General features: G+C 37.9%; 1 protein-coding gene across 7 annotated transcripts in view; it reads left to right on the top strand.

Moving 5' to 3' along the window:
• The window catches only part of PDE1A (phosphodiesterase 1A), a 371,956-nt gene that overhangs the window by 102,151 nt on the left and 250,059 nt on the right, over positions 1-19,746 (top strand). For 2 of the 7 annotated variants that reach the window (XM_008258816.5, XM_070070501.2), the window contains exon 1: positions 6,524-7,081. The exons of the other annotated variants lie outside the window; for them this stretch is intronic. In XM_008258816.5, coding sequence (XP_008257038.2) covers positions 7,029-7,081 — 53 coding nt within the window. In that variant the 5' untranslated portion in view covers positions 6,524-7,028. Of the gene's footprint in view, positions 1-6,523; positions 7,082-19,746 lie in introns of those variants that run through there. 7 annotated transcript variants of the gene reach the window in all.

Below are 19,746 nucleotides of genomic sequence, written 5' to 3' on the forward strand. Positions count from 1 at the left end.
CCATACTCCTGAAAACCAGGCTTTGTTTATACCCAAAGGGTCTCCCAATTCCTGGAAACTCTATGCAACAGACATGATCACGGCCTGTAGACTGGGTGTTCAGTTTCTTATAAACCATGCATAAAGTTCACTCGGAAGACAAATGAAAGGGCTGGTATTGTGGCGTAGCGCAGCTGCTGACACCCCATTTGGGCATTGGTTTGTGTTCCTGGCTGCTCCACTTCTGACCCAGCTCCCTGCTAATGCCTGGGGAAAGAAGTGGAAGATGGCTCAAGTGTTTGGGCCCCTGCCATCTGTGTAGGAGACCCAGATGAAGCTCCCGGCTTGACCCAGCACAGACCATTGTGGCCAAATGGGGATGGAAGATGGTTTCTCCCATCTCTCTGTAACTCTGGCTTTCAAAATAAAGTAGTAAAATTTTTTTTTAAAAAAAAGAGGAGAAATGAAGAGATTTTCTGCTCCAAGGGATGGGGACAGCTTATCTCCTCTGTTATGGTGAGGTATAGGAAATGGGAAAAAATACAAGGTCCTGCGTGCAAATGTTGAAGTATCTTGACCTCTTTCTTGTTAAGTTGAAATTTCAGGGAGGAACGTAGCTGGTTGAAAGTGAAAGTTGAAAAGAGACAGGATTGTGCTGTGATTTCGTGAGTTGACTGTGGTAGTGTGGTGTGGCCAATCCCAAATCTTCCTCAGGGCCTTCGTGGGAGCCAGGTCTTGGGAAATCCTGAGATCCCTGTGGGAATTTCAGAAGTCAGCTCGAATGGTGACAGAGTGTCATGATTCTGCCATGGCTGCAGCAAGGGACCAGGGAATCCTGCACAGATGCCACAGGATCACAGCCACGATATAGACCCAGACGGAGGAACTGGGTCAATCAGTAGGCAATGACTGCTGTCCCCACGATGAGTCAAGTGAACAGAGCAGCTGTGGAGCTTAGCTGTAGGTGTCTGCAGGGAACCAAGCTGCCAGACGGACAAGGGCCACTGTTGCAGAGGGAAGTCTGGCTTCACCTCTTTTCTGCCACCTATAATTCATAGAAACCCATCTCCTTATAAACTCAGATGTCTCCTTGAAGAAAAACAGTGGGCTGGAGGAAATATGAAAGCCTGGGAATTTACCAGATATGACTAAGTTTTTGGAAAGAAAATATTTATAAAAGAAAGTGATGAGATAGCATTCATGATCATTTACTTCATGTGTTTATTCATTTAATAACTAACAATTTGATGTCTCCTCTCTACTGTGCACAAGGAACATCCCGCCTTTTTGGATTCTAGTAAGGATGGTTCAAAGTTAAAGCTGGGTGTGGTTCACTAATTGTGACAAATAGAATAACATGAGATGTTAACACAGGAAGTAGGGTGAGGAGCATATGAGAACATATGAGAGTGTTGCTACTTTCAATTTTTGTTTTGCAAATTTAAAATTAAAAAAAGAAGAAGAAGAAAAATAAGCTCTTCTAAGATGACTCTAATATCCAGCCAGCATTAAGAACCCATAGCTGGGGCTGTAGCCATGGCACAGTGAGTTAATCCTCTGTCTGCGGCGCTGGCATCCCATATGGGCGCAGGTTCTAGTCCTGGCTGCTCCTCTTCCTATCTAGCTCTCTGCTGTGGCCTGGGAAAGCAGTCAAAGACGGCCCAAGTGCTTGGGCCCCTGCACCCACATGGAAGGCCTGGAAGAAGCTCCTGGCTTCTGGCTTTGGATCAGTGCAGCTCCGGCCGTTGCAGCCATTTGGGGAGTGAACCAACAGACAGAAGACCTTTCTCTCTGTCTTACTCTCTCACTGTCAACTCAAATAAGACTCTCAAATAAATAAATAAAATCTTTAAAAAAAAAAAAGAACCAATAGCTGCTTAATTAAAAAATGCACATCTGCCAAAAACAGCAACAAAGATACAAAACAAACCATTAGAAAAATAAAATGCTATGAGTTATTTTCACGTTTGAGTAATGCTCTACATTTTTAATCCTACAACAATGGGAATGAAAAGTATTCTGGTGGCACATATGACCTTGTGGTTAAGGAAAGCTAAAAATGACTACAGCATTTATTCTTGGTTGGACGCTAAATTTAAATAACAACATTTTATCATAGGGTCAGTCAGAGAGTCACAGAATTTTAGAGCAGGACAGGATTTTCGAGGTTATCTGACCCAACCTCTTTGTCGAGTGAGGAAACTGACATACAGGGAGTTGAAGAGAAATGTGCCAGTAAGATCTGAGGTTTAAGTACACTGGGTCTTCAAAAAGTTTGTGGAATATGTGAATTATCTTTTCTTTCCATTTTCTGTGACCTTTTGGAAGTACCCTCACAAATACTGTTTGTTGTTAGACCAGGATTCTTTTTGTAGAACAGAGCTTCCATTTAGATTGTAGCAGGAAATACTCATTGATTAGCCTGTTAACTTTGATATCAGAGCCCTTTGGAAGAGTTTCCAGGCCTAGTCCTTAGTCATGCTGGGAAAATAGGCCATGTTATATTTAAATAAGGTAGGGGGTCAGGAGAAGAGACTCACTGGGGTTGTTGGTTGTTTCTTCTCTTCCTCCATTGAATGAAGAAAGCCCCCCCCCCCAAAAAACGCAAGTAACCTCACATGCAGGTGTCTACCAAGGTAAAGGCCTACTTAATAAAAAGTAACATCTGAGTTCAAATCCCAGCTCTACCATGTAACGGATAGCTTCATTGATTGTGAAAGTTGAGGATAGGAATTTGTATAAAAAAGAAAATTCTGCAAATTGTGAATGACTTACACTGAAAGAATACATCAGATTTAAATTATCTTTAAGCCATTTTTGCAGTCATTGCAATAGTTTTTCCCAGTGGTAAGGGGTGGAGTCATGGTTAGTCCATCAGGAATAATTCACACTTAGCCGTTTCTCTCATGACATAGATGACCAGTGGTTTCCACTTTACTAAAACAGTGTTTATAACTGTGACAAATGAAAATTATGGTATTGTCTGCATCCAATGTGCATGTTTTATTTTTCTTGGTTTTATCAAGATCTAGGTACCTTTCTGGGAAACTAACATGTACACTTTATCTTTCTTGTATGATATATAAAAAAAAAAACTGGAGAGTAGGTATATGCTATATAAAGCTATCCTTAACCTTTATAGGATAGGGAGTTAAGAGTGAAACATCATAATTTTAAAGTTTATAACAGCATCATATGTAAATATATCATAATCATAACTTAAAATGTCATCCAATCCTTTCTTTCCTGTATTTCCTTTCTCTTCCTTCACTTAAAACTCAACTACATAATGTGTGGCACTGTGTATGAATAAATTGTGTTTGAAAAAGAAAAAGAACACATACACACTTGATATCAGACTGATATTTGACTAGACTTATGTGTTTAAAGTGATAACCTGCAGAGATGCGAGGCTACCACAGTGTCACATGATCTTTCTGCCCCTGTATGGCTTGACATTTGCATGCTCCTGTTACAGACAGAGCCTGAGAGTAGACTATAAAGACCAAGAAAAGAAGATAAAGAGAGAGAGAGAGTGTACTTGTTTTCTATAATCTTTAATAGAAAATAGCATGACACTCTTAGTATTTCATTGGTTGTAAAAGTCATGAGTTGATTCATGTATTTCATCACTCAAAATGAATACATTAGGATAAATGTATTGGTGTGTTTCAACTGAGTGTTTTAACAAACTAATAAAACTAGCACGTATTTGTAAGTATGTACTGTGGATGTACATGTGAGTGGTTGTGGTGGCATGAGAAATGTGGTAGAATAAGGCCATGCCAAGATGGCTGCTGGCAAGTGAGCATCAGTTACTCAGGAGTAGCTTCAGAAACCCCCTGAGAAACCCTCTGGGAAACCACCTGGCAACAGAGCCTGCCTGGCAACAGACTGTGATTGGTTAGGGCATAAACCGCCCCTTGATCGGATTGGCTGCCTTGGTTATTTAAGCTGCTGTACCAACTGAAATAAATGAGTCTTCGGGCTGCTCGCCTCTGGCCTGCTTTCACCTGACTCCCGGGGTCTGTGTGGTGACTCTGCGCATCTTGCCCCCACCACGCTCCTCCTCTCAGAACAAATCAACCGCAACAAGTGGTTGTGTGTGAATGCAGAAGAGAGTGCATGTGTGTAACTGTGAGTGTGTACTTGTGTGTGTTAAAGTGTTACATAGTCAGGCTAACTTTGATTCACCAAATCAAAAAAAAATGTGAAAAACATTTTTGAAGCTTGCCCCTAGACAAAACTATTCATATGTTTGTTTTATTTTATAAGAGAGATGGCCAGGTTATTTATAACATAAGTTTTAGTATTGTAAACTGTACAGTAGTATTAATATAAGGAAAATATTTTTGTAGTTTAAACAGTGACTTCTTTTCATCATACTGAATATATATTTAAGTTGAAGAAATTAGTAATACCTACTTTTCTTCCTAATATTAAGTATAAACAATCTTGGATAAAATGTCAATGAAAAAATTTAAGAAATAAATATTATTTTATTTGTGCCAAGTGAATGTTTAATTTACTTATATCTCCTCATTGTGCGTTAGATTTTGAAGTTGAGTTTAAATATAGTTGGTGATACAAATATAAGCTTCCCATTATACTCACTTGAAGCAAACAGAATGTAATCCTAATATATGGAAAAATGGGTTTCCTTGGACTAATTTAATAGTTTTCAGATTCTTTATTTGATAATCAAATCATTGAGCCTGAAGTTAGATTGTACATTTGCTTGCTATTTGGACTGTACTTTGGCTAGATTTTTCTTTCTTTTTTTTTTAGTATTCATGTGAGTTCCTTTCTTTGTGTTCATGTAGAAATCAACTCACATTTATAATTCAAAAGTAGACAAAATGGAATTTTATTTAACAGTTGGTAATGGGCTTATTATTATCTTGGATTGCTCCTCGGGGGGGGGGCATTCATGCTAAATTAATAGTAATATAGATAAACCATGACTACAGAAATTGAATGCCACCCACAAATGCAAAAAAACCTCTCAGAAGATCCGTACATGTGTTATTGCTTATGTATTCTCCTAAAGAAAAGTAAAGCATGTGTTTACAATAAAGTGTAACTCGAAAGGTCTAAGCATGAGTTTAGATATATATATTCCACTGAATCACACATAGATGAATTTATGATTGCATGCTTATTCATTGTGAAGGGAACATGGATGCAGATATGACTATGTAAACACATCTGCATAAATAAATACTTAATATACAATTATTTTCATTTTTACTATAGCTTTCTTATTTATCTACATCTTTATATAGGAAGAGTGCAGGTTTTGGAGCTCAGGCATCATGTATTCTCTGATATTATCTCAGTTTGAAGTTAATGGAGCATATTTAGAAATAAGATGATGGTAAAACTGAAGCCTAAAAAAGCTTGGGATTTAATCAATATTATATCTTCATTTTACAACTAGGAAACTGGGGCTCAGACAGGTTAGGAATCTTACCCACAATGGCCCAGCTATTCATGATTACACTAACACTAGAAACCACTAGAATCCTGGCTCTCAGCCTGATTACATTTCCCAGTGTGGCTTAGAACATTTCAATAAAATCAGTGGTTTCTTTGTAATTCTCCTCCCTTTTCTTATCTCATCTCTGGAAGAAAAACAAAAGAGTGTTCTTGCTAGCCTGGAGGTATTTGCAGAGTGTAGATGACCAGAGATCCTATTCTCCTTCCTGACATTTGATCCTTATTTTTATGGACATGTCCACTGAAGATGTGTGGTTTTCATCCTTTCCCCCGCTTTTTACATGAGTATTTTAGAGATATTTAAATCATGCTTTGAGAAAGTTTTATTTTATTGCATACCAAACCTTTGGCCTAAATCTTGGACATTATTGATGGATTAAGCACAATGGTGGAGTTTCAAATATAGGAAAGTCTCCAAAATATATGAGAATTCACTTTATCTGCACCTAGAACAAGAGTTCCTGCAATGTTAAGTTCAAGTCTTCTAAATAAAACAACTTTAAATGTCATTTATTTTCAGCTATTTGTCAATCTCTTTTATATCTGCTTTTCTCCTTTTGTTTTTATAAGCTCAAATCTCATTATAATAATAATGATAATAAGAAAACCATGGCTCCTAGGCAGTTGGGGAGCTTTTTAAAAAAGCATCTGTGTGTGTGTGTGTGTGTGTGTGTGTATGTGTGTTTCAAAGTCTTTTTTTCAGTGTCTCCTCCTAGTTGGACAGCCACATTTGGGTACAGACATCTGGGTACAATGTTACCAATAGATTGAGCAATTTTTGCTTTTCTAACTTTTGTAGCTCCAGCCAGCTCACATGGGCTTCTATCAGTTGAAATGGCATCTTTGACTTCAGCCAAGTGTAGGTTATTATGTTCTGAGTGCCAGAAATGATGAGTCGTCTCCACACTTCATCCAGCATGAATAAAAGCAAGATTGTAAAATAATTATAATCTCTTGAAGCAGAGCCAGCCTTGCAACCCGAGCCCATCTTTCTTCATTAATTTGTATACAGTTCTTATTTTAACAGGACAAACTTTCAGAGGGTACTCACATGGGACTGCTGAACCAGCTGTACAACTTTTATTTTGAAGAAAAAAGTAGAGCCTCAGAACAGGCTGTTTTAAAGACAGGGAGGGACTTAGCCTTTCCGAGCTTGACCAGCATGTGGAAGGAGAGCTCTTATGGCTGCAATAATTTAGGGAGCTCCTACCTGGGTGACACTCGGGGTAGGAAGTTTTCTGTGAATTTGGTTCTGTTTCCGAGGGTCCCGTGCACTTCTCTTGCCTGGATCAACGTGACTGTTGGTGGTTTTTTCACACCCTGCTCTGTGGGGGAGTGCCCCAACGTGCCTGTCTTATGTGGCCTCTATGGACACACTGCTCAGCTGGCAGAGAGCAGGGAAGTTTTCTCCCAGCACCCAAAAAGAGAAAGAGGAAACTACTTTTTCCTTCTGGGCTCTTTGCAGCACAATAGATCAGGATAAGTTTCCACATTCCCTCCCTGGATTTTCTGGAGTGCTTTCCAGGAAGAAGTTAAACCTTCACCTTTAAATGGATGACCATGTCACAATCAGGAAGAAACATCTCCAAAGACCCATCTTTCGGTAAGTAATGCTACACCCCAGGTGGCTTGAGGGCTGTCAGGAGCAATTGTTTCTCTCCATCCCTCATTTGAGGATTTTGACAGTAGCCTATAGCAGAGCAATGAAGAGTGTGCCTGAAGTTTAACTTCAGGCATTCTGAAGGAGTCCTTTTGTTTTCCATTTTCTGAAACTCTGTACACAAACTCTTATCAACTTCTCAAAATATATTTTGGAAACATCGTAACTATTCGAGCACATGAATGACATAGCCCTGGAAAAACTTTGGAAACATAATGCAATCTCTTGCTGTTTCTGAGGACTTTTGCACAGCCTTTCAAGAAGAAACATTGTGCTTGCTTCGCTCAAGTGATTAAACTCCAGAGAAGTATTTTAGTGCTGTAAATGCTACATCTTTCTGGAATTCTATGTTGGAGATAAATTTGCACTGGATAGTTGCTGTGCTAGAGTGCACATTTTACAGCTTGTTCAGGAATATCAGACTAACAGCTACAGAAACAGTAGGGCCATAGGAAAAACTGTACACTGGTGCAATCTTGGAACAGGCAAAATGTAGAGACAGTATAACGAACTGAGCCGAAGCCTCATTTTGGGGGAGTGGAACACTTTAGCTGAGGGAGTAACAATTTCTTTACTAACTCTTTGTTAACTCTTGATTCTTTATTTTCCTAATATATACTTCAGGATTCAGAATTGAGAATTAATAATTTTAAAGTAGCTAGAAAATGAAGACAGATAATTTCTGCCCTGAAAATAAAAGATTAAAAGAAAGGAAGAAGCTAATTATATATCACTTTTATGTTTTCCCCCAAATAATATTCTAAACATAACAGAGATCCTCTATGTTAACAATATCAAAGTTAACACTTAAAGTCAAGTTGTTTTGTAAGCACCAGTTGTTGAGCTTGTTGATTTAGAACTAACTACAGTATAATGGAAGCTTGTGGATGAAATTACTGGCTTTCTGTGGTTGTTTTATAATGAAGCAGAGTGGACCTTGGAAGGTATGGTTATGCAAAATGTGGCCATTTTTATTGATTGATTAAGCATTACTATGGTATTAGTAACAATAATATACTTTTGTTATGCTTACAACACTAGCTCAAATATATTTCAAACCCTTCTTTTGAACATAAATTGTATTTAAATACAAATGTGTGTTAATATAATCTACATCTATTTAAATATGCGTTTGTAGATGTCATAGAGTAATGGCAATAAAATACCAAAAATCCAGAACACTCTCCAAATGTGTTTTCCCTTGCTGTGTTTTCTTCAATGTTCTTCCAATCCTATTTAATTAATCTCTGTTTTCTCAAGTGTATATGTGACTTCAACACTGCATAATAGTTACACAGCTGATTCCAGTGGTGGCCAGTGAGGCAGCACTGGAAGAGGGTACCTGCAGCAGTTCAGGAAGGCAAGATTTTGCTGGCTAAAATCAGATCCACCTAGCCATCATCTTGAGTGTATTGTCTCACTGGGAAGTGGTTGGGGTCAGGGCAGATGGTGCTTACCACTGGTTTATGTTAAAGCTTCATTTCTACTTCAGGTGAATTATATCCTAATGTGCTACTTGTAGGTGAGTTGCAACATGACTAGGCTTCTGAACATTTTTACATAAACTGATCCTTTGTGCAAGCTGAGATTTTTTGCTCAGATAATTAGAATAGGATTTGGTAAATTCAAATGATTGCTTTACACTCTTGGTGGTCTACAAGAAAAATGCAGTTAGAACCCAGGCAATTGTTTCAAGCAAGTGCAGAGTTGAATCCCTGTTGGAAAATAAGTTAAGGCTAGGAGTGGTGGAAGTGGGAGTGGGAGTCAACAGCACATTGATGGGCCTTGCCTTTACCAGAGTATGATTGTGATGAGGGAACAGTGAGCTAAGAGTATCTTAAAGGATTCAACTAACAAGGCATCATTCCTCAGAGAAAGTTTTGGGCTGGTTTTTCAGTTAAATACATCATGGATTTCCTAATAGTTAATTGTATATTTAGGCACTCTGGTAAGTGGGTTAAACCTACCTTTGGTGCTTTTGTCTGTATCTCACGCCATATTTCTTCTTCCTCTATTGTTTTTTTGTCAGCCTCCTTTGTCAGGTAGTGTCTCTCCTTAGGCTATCCTTGGGTTTCACATTTCTTCATGCCTGACTTTACTGGACACAGACCCAAGTAATAGACTTTTCCTCCTCAGCATGTACTTGTCTGCACCCCACTTTGCAAAGGCCTTGAACTTTAGATCTCAATGCACTTTATAAGCAGGTCTTTGCTAGTCTGTTTCAGATGTGCTAGTGGAACCAGTTATCAGTTTAACGCAAAGTTAGTGAGAAAAATATATTGACTGTTTATAAGCAATTTCTCACTAAGGTATACCAGTCCAAGATTCTGTTCAGGGGGCAGGGGTGGGGTGAGATTTTATTTACTGGCACCATTCCAGGTTTCTATATTAAAGGATACTTTCTCCTATAATTGAACTCATAGCTTTAATTTAACTCAACTGGCTTTCTCTGACTGACTACAAGTACTCACCTGGAGTCTATTGCACTCAGATATTTACATATGAAACAAAACAGAAAATCTGGTTTCCTTCACATGATGTATCATCTAGTCTGTACCTAAATAACCATGATACAGGCAAATGATAGGTGCCCTGAAAGAGATAATATCATTCCTGGGAAATTAAAATGGAAGAGACAGATTGCAATAATGACTAATTCTGACAAGTGACCTGACAGAGATGGAAGTAACTTTTTTTTAGCCTGTTTTCAAGACAATTTAAATCAAACTTCCATTAGCATAATCTCCGTAAATTTCATGGAGTAAAATCATCCATCAAGTGGAAAAACTTGGTTGAGAGGTTTAGGGGTAGGTGATGGGTGCTGAAGTTCCATGGCTGGATAAAATGCCAGGATGTCTGGGAGGAATCTGACATATTATTTAGATCTTGGCAGTAAGAATGTCTGGGCCTCCTATAAGGAAGATTTCCAACTCGTCTCACGCAGTTAGTTAGGTCATCAATATTCTTTTCTAAAGCCTTTTTTTTTGGGGGGGGGGAGCAGAATTTGAGATATATATTTCCCACCATGTCTATGAGGCAAGTTACAAAGGCAAAGTTTCTTTTATGGCCAAACCAGGAGTCTTTCTCATCTTTTCAAGGAATATCAGGTGGAGTTTTAGGATCCATGAGACAATTCAGCTCTCCTCTTGTGCAGATGGTGAATCACACTGTGTGATTCTACCTACAAATGCTCTTAGAGCTCAGACTTTTACAGAAAAAGGATGATGTGCCTTTCATTCAATAGAAAACTTGGGTTTTTATCATTTTCTTGGGGGAGGAAACATCATGACAGAAGAACATTAATTTTTTAATCAACAGCACTGAGTGTTGTCCTTCAGCACTTGCAAAATAAAATTATGTAGATCTTTAAAATCCAAGATTTAAATAAACACTTGATATTAGAGATCTTGAATAGAAACATTCCTTTAGTTTCTTAAAAATCTTTTCTGTTTCTGTACTGCAGAGAACTGTTCCTTTGGTAATTATAATAATTTATCTCTCTTTGTAAATAGATTCATCCGTTTATTTTTAAATATTACATAACTCCTTCAAATGGAGAATCTTTATGTAACTTTAGTAAAACAATGAAGGCACCTCAATTTGATTGCACATACAACTACTTAGTAAACTTTCTGAATGTTCCCATGTGGTAAGTTAACCTTACATAGATTGTGATGCCAAGAAAAATCTGTCTTTTTTACAAGACCGAATCATTGAAAATATTTCTTATCTGAATTTTATTGTTTATTGCTTCAAATTCTTTCTAGAAGTAGGTAGTGAAAGAATAAATTTTAAAAATAAATGGAAATGATTCTTATAAGTTAAATTTTAGTGTTCTTTGGAAGCAACAACATTTTGAAACTCATTCAGGGTTCAAAGGTGGATAAATTCTCCTTGTGGTGATTTTCCACCAAGAGTCACACTAGAAAGACACAAACAAAATCATGCAAATAATGCTTCATCAGCTCTACAATTGAGAACGTGTCTATTCATCCAGGATCTGAGACACCAAAGTACAAGACTGCTAGGGTCCAGGACTAATTTAGTCCAGGACTAAATGCTAAACAGCATTTAGAACATGCTGTTTCTTCTCTTCATGTCTTTCCAAAGTCTTATTTTTACAAGTATCTGTTAGCAGAGTAATTCTGAGTGTGTTTTTGGCAGACATTTTATCTTGCATGGATATGCAGAAAGCAATAGGATGAAATAAGAAAGCCTGAGAAAAGGGCAGCAGATCATAACTTTGTTGTGGAGATGGTTGGTAATCCATGGCTGTGTCTGAATTCTAATTTCAAGGCCTGGGATTTATGCTTAATGAGGAACATTGTAAAACATATGTTATGCATGTATCATAAAATATGTTATATACTTAAAATTCTAAACTTTTTTGGAATGTAATCAGTTTTATTTATTCTCACATTAACTAAGTTTATTAACATGGCTGTCAAAGCTAGAAGTTGCTGGCATGCAGAAGCCATGCCACATTTTCAACTTTCACACTTATGAGGTAAAGCTTTGACTGATTTTGCTAGTGTATAGTAGTTTTCCAGGCAAGTTGTCCAGATAGTACTGAGTTATTGAGATGTTTCAGGTCTATTTCCTGTCATGCTTTGGGAACAAAAGAAATCCTGAACAAACAGGTTAAAACATAAAATCACTTCACAATTTAAAGAACTTATGACATATTATCATTTAATAAATCCTTACTTACATTCTTAGATGTAAACCTCTTTTAAATAGTTTTACACTGAGATATATACATTAGATAGAAATACAGTTTAGTTCAAAGTCATCAGTGTGAAAAGAAAATACATAGAAATAATTAAGTATGAACTGATGAAGCAGATTACTACATTAACTATTCCTGTCCTTTTATACAGTAAGTTTTTTTTAATAGAAAAAAGCTGTATGTGAATCAAGCACCACTCTATATTTATGAAAATATTTTACTAGTCTGGGGCTATATGATGAATGTGATGGTGAATTAATTCAATTAAAAAAAGAGATAAAGGAAACTATGAATTTAAATGCAAGAATGACATAGTTACTAAAAAGTGAGGATTTTTTCAAGTGTGGCTGTTAACTTTTATGTAAGTGATGATTAATTAACACAACAAAGAATTATATTTAGATTATTCCATCTTGCTGAAAGTGAAGAACACTAGAATGTGACACGGTGAAATGAGTTAAAGTTTGTAACATTATAGAAAATAATGCCCATTATGTAGAAGAACAAAAGCATTTTATAACAGACTTGTTAACGAAAACTCAATCTTTTTACTGTCTAAGTCAGTATTTTATTCCTCCTGGTCAAAATTTTGTTGTATGATTTAAACAGCAAGGAAAAGGCACCAATGAAATTTTAAAATAGTTGATAAAGATCAAAGTAAAACAACAAATGCATGTGAATGTAAGACAGGTAATGTTTATCATGAAAACTATCATTCATCACTGTGTCTTATTATTTTTCAGTGTGAGGTAAAAATAGCTCTAGTTTTTAAATGGTCATCATCAATAAATAAACTACAATTTGTTCTACATTTTATTGTCAGGTAGCAAGTAATTTACATCTCTGGTATTATTTCACCAATGACCAACAGAAATTTAAATTATCTCCAATAGGGGCAGGCAATTAGACTAGCGGTTAAATGCCCACATCTTACCTTGGCATGCTCGGGTTTGCTTCCTCGCTCTAGCTCCTGACTTCAGCTTCCTGCCAGTGCAGACCCTGGTAGGCAGCAGTGATGGCTCAACTAGTTGGATCCCTAACAGCCATGTGGGAGACCTGGATTGAGTTTCCAGCTCCTGACCCTAGCCCTATGTAGGCATTTGAGTAGTGAACTAGCAAATGAATGCTCTCCCTCTCGCCCTCTCTCTCTCTTCCTCTCTATCCCCTTCCCTCCCTTGCCCTCTCAAATAAATCAATAAAAAATTTAAAAAATATCTGACAAACATTATTATCAGCAGCAGCAGTAGCAGATATTAATATTAATTCTAGGAGCTACCATTCACTGAAATCTTAGTATATTTTTAGACAAGTTTCACACAAATAATCTTCAGGGCAACTCCATGAGGAGGTAAGAAGTCCACAAATCATAATTTTGGATATGAGTTCAGGAACATAAAGTAGATTAAAACATGAGAAAATTTCTTACTCAGGAATTTCATAATCTTGTTTTCTAAGCTACAGTAACTTAGTGATACTTGCACTTATCTTGGGTATTGGTATAATTGAAAAATGGCTGTTCAAAGATTTGGAATGCTTGAAATGAGAGCAATCCAAGATATACTGGTAAAATGATACACTGGGAATATTTATTAGCTTCATACCATCTGAAAATGTTTATATTTAGATTATTAAATTTATTAGAGAGAGTCCTAAAGTAAAAACCAGTGAAAAACTCAGTCATACTAGTAACTACTAGTTAAAAAGATGACCTGTAGGTTTAGTAATTCTGCAGTATTTTTAAAGTCCATCCTCCTCAGTTTTGTGACAGGACAGAACATAGTTTTGACAGTTCGTTCTCATGGGAAAGCTTTGGTTTATTTATGTATTTGATTGCAGCCACTTGGACATGAGCTCTAATTGATGAAAATCCAACATTTCCTGAATAGGAGCTTCTGGAAGTGTATGGGACAAAGCACAGTGCGTTTGAAAGAATGGATGATGATACTTCCAGATTTGTTATCTTTATCACAGCCAGTCCTGCTCCATTCAAGCCATCCATACTTTTGGTTGTGGAGACACATTCATTCTAAATGAGACTGCTGTCCCTTTTTATTGCTTTGGTGACTCCAGACTTTAGAATTTTATTTTTAAGAGGCCTTTTTAGCAGATAGTTAAAATAATTATGTATTTATATTTATTAACCAAGTGTATATAAACATGGCAAATAGGTTTTTGTTAACAGAAATCACTTCAGCTTCAAAAACATTAATGTTTAACTTGACTTTTAAGTATCAAAGAGCTAGGAACAAATTATTTAGACACCAATGTAATGTCTTTAACATACAAAAGTGACTACTTCATGAATCCTAATTGAGAAAAGGAAAGAAAATACCATGAGGTCAGATCACTTTCAAATTATATAATTAAATTAAAAGTTGGATGAATGCAGGGACATGTCACAATCTGTTAGATGTCTGATGAAATTTACAAGCACTTATATTTGTTCCAGGACTGATGTTTCCTTGAAACAACATAAAACAGAAAAAAAGACTTGCTAATTTCTGGGCCAGCCAGCTAATTCATCATTTGTTGATCCATGCAGCTGCATCCCATTGTTCCTAACTCTGAGAAGCTATGGCATCCCATCTGCATCTCTTCTATACACATATGCTTCCTTCCATAATCATTATTTGAGTATGGTGATAAGATCACTTTAAAAATGAAATATTCCTGAAGCCAGAATCAATACTGAGTTCTTCTTGGTAGTTCTCCTAACTTTTAATAGAATGTGTTTCATAAGTAAGCATTTACCCAAGCCTTCACATTTTAACACCTAAGAGGATAAGCTTGATTGACACTATGAGTTGTAAAGCAGGACGTGTGGGTAACTGTGGTAGCTGGGAAGCGAAAGACATTTCGTTTCACATTTTTAAAAACACTGAAACGTTAAAGGACACAAAATCAGCTGCAGATTGCTAGTTAGCGACCCTTGAAATAAATGAATGATGGAATAAATCATTTGTTTGTTTGGGACCACTTGGTGGCCATCTCTCCATTTTCAGGGTGAATGATGGCCAGTAATGCTTGGCTGAACATTCTGGCAGCTACATGCAAGAAAATGACTAGGTTCTTGTTCCTAGTATTTATTAAAAATTGAGAAACCAATGAACTCTACAGTATACCTGTTCTGAAACTTTTTAACATTAAAGGAATAGATACCATATGATGGTTGAATGAAAACATGTGTTCCTGTTAACCCCAAATTGAATGACTCCAGTATCAGGGAATTCAGTGGCAATCAGTTCATGCTGTCTTTGAACAACTATGACTTGTTGGAAAATACTTTTTTAAATTGAAATTTGTCTTCTTAGGCCAGCGCCACGGCTCACTAGGCTAATCCTCCGCCTTCCGGCGCCGGCACACCGGGTTCTAGTCCCGGTCGGGGCGCTGGATTCTGTCCCAGTTGCCCCTCTTCTAGGCCAGCTCTCTGCTGTGGCCAGGGAGTGCAGTGGAGGATGGCCCAAGTGCTTGGGCCCTGCACCCCATGGGAGACCAGGAGAAGCACCTGGTTCCTGCCTTCGGATAGGTGCGGTGCACCGGCCACAGCGCGCCGGCCACTGCTGCCATTGGAGGGTGTACCAACAGCAAAGGAAGACCGTTCTCTCTGTCTCTCTCTCACTGTCCACTCTGCCTGTCAAAAAAAAAAAAAATTGAAATTTGTCTTCTTATCAATACATTTTTTTCTCAGTGGAACAGGAACAAGGAGAACCTAAACTTTCTTACACAGGACAACACTCTAAACACTGAAAATAATCCTATCAGCTATTTAGGGAGATTATAGATCTCCCTAAAACATAGTGACATAAAGTCCATGGATGAACTGAGTGGGTCTGCTGATCTGTGCCAGGCTTGGTTGATTTCGAAGGGCTTTCTGGCCACTGTGGCCAGATGGTGGTTTGCTCTGGGTTGGCTGATCTGGGAGGTCCTTGGTTCCATGCCGGCTTTTTCCACTGTGTCTCTCATGTTACCCTCCAGACTAGGACAGGCTCATAGCATAGTAGTAGATAGGGGAAGTAGAAAGTCAAAAACACTTTTTCAAGGTTCTGCTTGAGTCAGGTTTTTGTTGTCCTACTGGGAAAAATCAAAAAGTCAGCTGGCTGAGCCCAAAATCAGCATGGGAGGGCGTTACTGGAGGGTATTGATTCGGGGAAGCACATGCAATTGGACAAGCTAATGCAATAATATGCTCTGAAAGCCCTTAGGCTTTTTCTAAGTCATCTCTCTTCAGTGAATTCATGGGTCATTCAACCATTGAGGAGACAGCACACATTTTAATCCTCATCTCATGTTGTAAAGTACTCTGAGTGACCAGTGAGCTCAGGAAAAAATATTAACCGAGCAGTGGGGCCCAGATGCCCTTCCTGTGGCCCCTGAGTCACACGTGGCTCACCTGACTCCAGGGATACAGCATGCCTCAGATTCCTGGTTGAAAACAGATTTTTACAGCTGAAAGTTTAGAAAGTTTCACCTACCTGCCCAAACCATGAGCTATTACACTACTAATGACTGTCCAGATTTCCCTTGTTCCTTTTGGATAATTGATTTTTGCCAAGTGTCATGCCAGCAGACTTGAGGAAATTAGTTATTTTAATAGAAGCTGAATGTAATTAATTATATAATTTTGGGCCATTCAATTCCAATTTCCCTAAAACTGTGACACAGAAAGGAAGCTTTGCAAACAGTAATAATGAAATAAAGCTTCCTTATGCATCTGAATTATGTTTGAGGCACATCCATAATGGGAATTCTCTTGGGATTAAAGTTTATTATCTTTTAAAAATTATTTATTCTTTATGTGATAGATTTATGATAATGCTTTCTATTACTGAACCCTTCTAAACACCATTATAGTGGGTAAATACTTTCTTTCATAAAAGTCACAAATTATATAACCTCCTTTTTGAATCAATGGTTCATAAAATGAATCTGTTTGCTACTGACATTAGAACTACAGCTTATAAAACAAAAACAAAACAAAACAAGCTTCTGTAGCACTAACTTCAGAGATTCTGATTCCTTGTTGGGTTTAGAAAGCAATATTTAAAGATGTATTTATTTGAAAGGCAGAGTGACAGAAAGAGAGAGAGATGGAGGGAGGGAAGGATAGAGAAAACGAGGCAGATCTTCCATTCACTGGTTTACTCCCCAAATGCCCACAACAGCCTGGTTTGAGCCAGGCTTGAGGCCAGGAACCCAGTACTCCATCTTGGCCTCCTGCCTCTGTGGCTGAGGCCCAATCATTTGGATATCTGCTGTTGCCTTCCAGGCATATTAGCAATGAGCTGGATTGGAATCAGAGTAGCTAGGACTTGAATGGATGCTTTGACATGAGATCTAGTGCTGCAAGCAACAGTTTTTTGTTTTTTTTTTTTAACTTTTATTTAATGAATATAAATTTCCAAAGTACAGCTTATGGATTACAATGGCTTCCCCCCCATACCGTCCCTCCCACCCACAACCCTCCCCTTTCCCACTCTCTCTCCCCTTTCATTCACATCAAGATTCATTTTCGATTATCTTAATATACAGAAGATCAGCTTAGTATACATTAAGTAAGGATTTCAACAGTTTGCTCCCACACAGAAACATAAAGTGAAAAATAATAGATGATTTTTTTAAATGATGATGAAATCAGATCAGACCTATTGTCATGTTTAATCCCAGTGAGAGTCAAGTTGGGAGTTGATCATTTCTTTTTTTTTTTCTTTTTTTTTACAGAGGATCAGTTTAGTATGCATTAAGTAAAGATTTCAACAGTTTGCACCCCCATAGAAACACAAAGTGAAATATATTGTTTGAGTACTCATTATAGCATTAAATCTCAATGCACAGCACATTAAGGACAGAGATCCTACTTGAGGAGTAAGTGCACAGTGACTGCTGTTGTTGACTCTACCAATTGACACTCCTGTCTATGGCATCAGTAATCTCCCTATGCTCCAGTCATGAGTTTCCAAGGCTATGGAAGCCCTCTGAGTTCTCCGATTCTTATCTTGTTTAGACAAGGTCATAGTCAAAGTGGAGGTTTTCTCCTCCCTTCAGAGAAAGGTACCTCCTTCTTTGATGACCTGTTCTTTCCACTGGGATCTCACTCACAGAGATCTTTTGCCAGAGTGTCTTGGCTTTCCATGCCTGAAATACTCTCATGGGCTTTTCAGCCAGATCCGAATGCCTTTAGGGCTGATTCTGAGGCCAGAGTGCTATTTAGGACATCTGCCATTCTATGAGTCTGCTGAGTATCTCACTTCCCATGTTGGATCACTCTCCCCTTTATTTATTCCATCGGTTAGTGTTAGCAGGTACTAGACTTGTTTATGTGATCCCTTTGACTCTTAGTCCTTTCATTATGATCAATTGTGAACTGCTCCTCCACTGAGCCTATCTGGGGATGGAAAGCTTTGATGCATTTCTACAAACTCTAGTTTATGCTGATTCATAGCTAGATTTGGGACCCACTTTCCTTATTGATATAATTTACATATAACAGAAATGAAAGAACAATTTGGAAAAACTTTTAATAAGATCAGTATTATATTGGAAAATTTAATCTCAATTTTTTCATTAAAAATTTCTTTTAGGTACAGGGGAGCTTTTATATGAAGAGGTTTAAATTTTTCTTCTAAAAAAATCTCAAAGTTCCTCTTAGATGTAGGTCTGCGAAGAACAGAGAAAAACTACTATGAATTTCAAAGTAATGGTTTTCAACCTTGGCTGTGTCTTGCAATTACTGGCGAAATTTTAAAAATTCCATTGTTGGGCAGTGTTGTGGCACAGTGCTTTGTGCCTGGAGGTCTGGTTTGAGCCCCAGCTACCCGCTTCTTATTCAGTTTGCTGCTTATGTGCCTGAAGATTGTAGGCATGATGGATCAGTGACAACTAACAGAGCACCAAAAAGGAAACCTGTTGAAGTGAAATGGACACTTTGAGAAACGGTGACTTGATCAGCCCTTGCCCTGACTGTTGATGAACAACTTAATACTTTAGCCCTTTTAGTATTTTTTTTGTTCTACTTAATCCTATTGGTTGAACTCTGTAATTAATACACAATTATTATTAAGTGTTGAAACTTAACTGAAAAGTGATCCCTGTTAAATATGAGTGGGAATAAGAGAGGGAAGAGATGTACAATTTGGGACATGCTCAATCGGACTTGCCCCAAATGGTAGAGTTAGAAAAGTGCCAGGGGATTCCAATTCAATCCCATCAAGATTGCATGTACCAATGCCATCTCACTAGTCCCAGTGATCAATTTCTGTTCACAATTGATCATAATGATAGGACTAAGTGTCAAAGGGATCACATAAACAAGTCTAGTACCTGCTAACACTAACTGATAGGATCAAAAAGGGAGAGAATGATCCAACATGGGAAGTGGGATACACAGCAGACTCATAGAATGGCAGATGTCCTAAGTAGCACTCTGGCCTCAGAATCAGCCCTTAAGGCATTCGGATCTGGCTGAAGAGCCCATGAGAGTATTTTAGGCATGGAAAGCCAAGACACTCTGGCAAAAAAAAAAAAAAAACAACAACAACAACAACACAACACCTAATGAAGACCTAAATGAAAGATCTCTGTGAGTGAGATCCCAGTGGAAAGAACGGGGCCATCAAAGAAGGAGGTACCTTTCTCTGAAGGGAGGAGAGAACTTCCACTTTGACTATGACCCTGTCTGAATAAGATTGAAGTTGGCGAACTCAAAAGGGTTCCATAGCCTTGGCAACTCATGACAAGAGCCTAGGGTGATTACTGACGCCATAAACAAGAGTGTCAATTTGTTAAGTCAACAACAGGAGTCACTGTGCACTTACTCCTCATGTAGGATCTCTGTCCTTAATGTGCTGTACATCTTGATTTAATGCTTTAACTAGTACTGAAA

The sequence above is a fragment of the Oryctolagus cuniculus genome, chromosome 3 (genome assembly GCF_051225735.1).
Source record: "Oryctolagus cuniculus isolate XC-2025 breed Fujian yellow rabbit chromosome 3, ASM5122573v1, whole genome shotgun sequence".
Lineage (NCBI taxonomy): Eukaryota > Metazoa > Chordata > Mammalia > Lagomorpha > Leporidae > Oryctolagus > Oryctolagus cuniculus.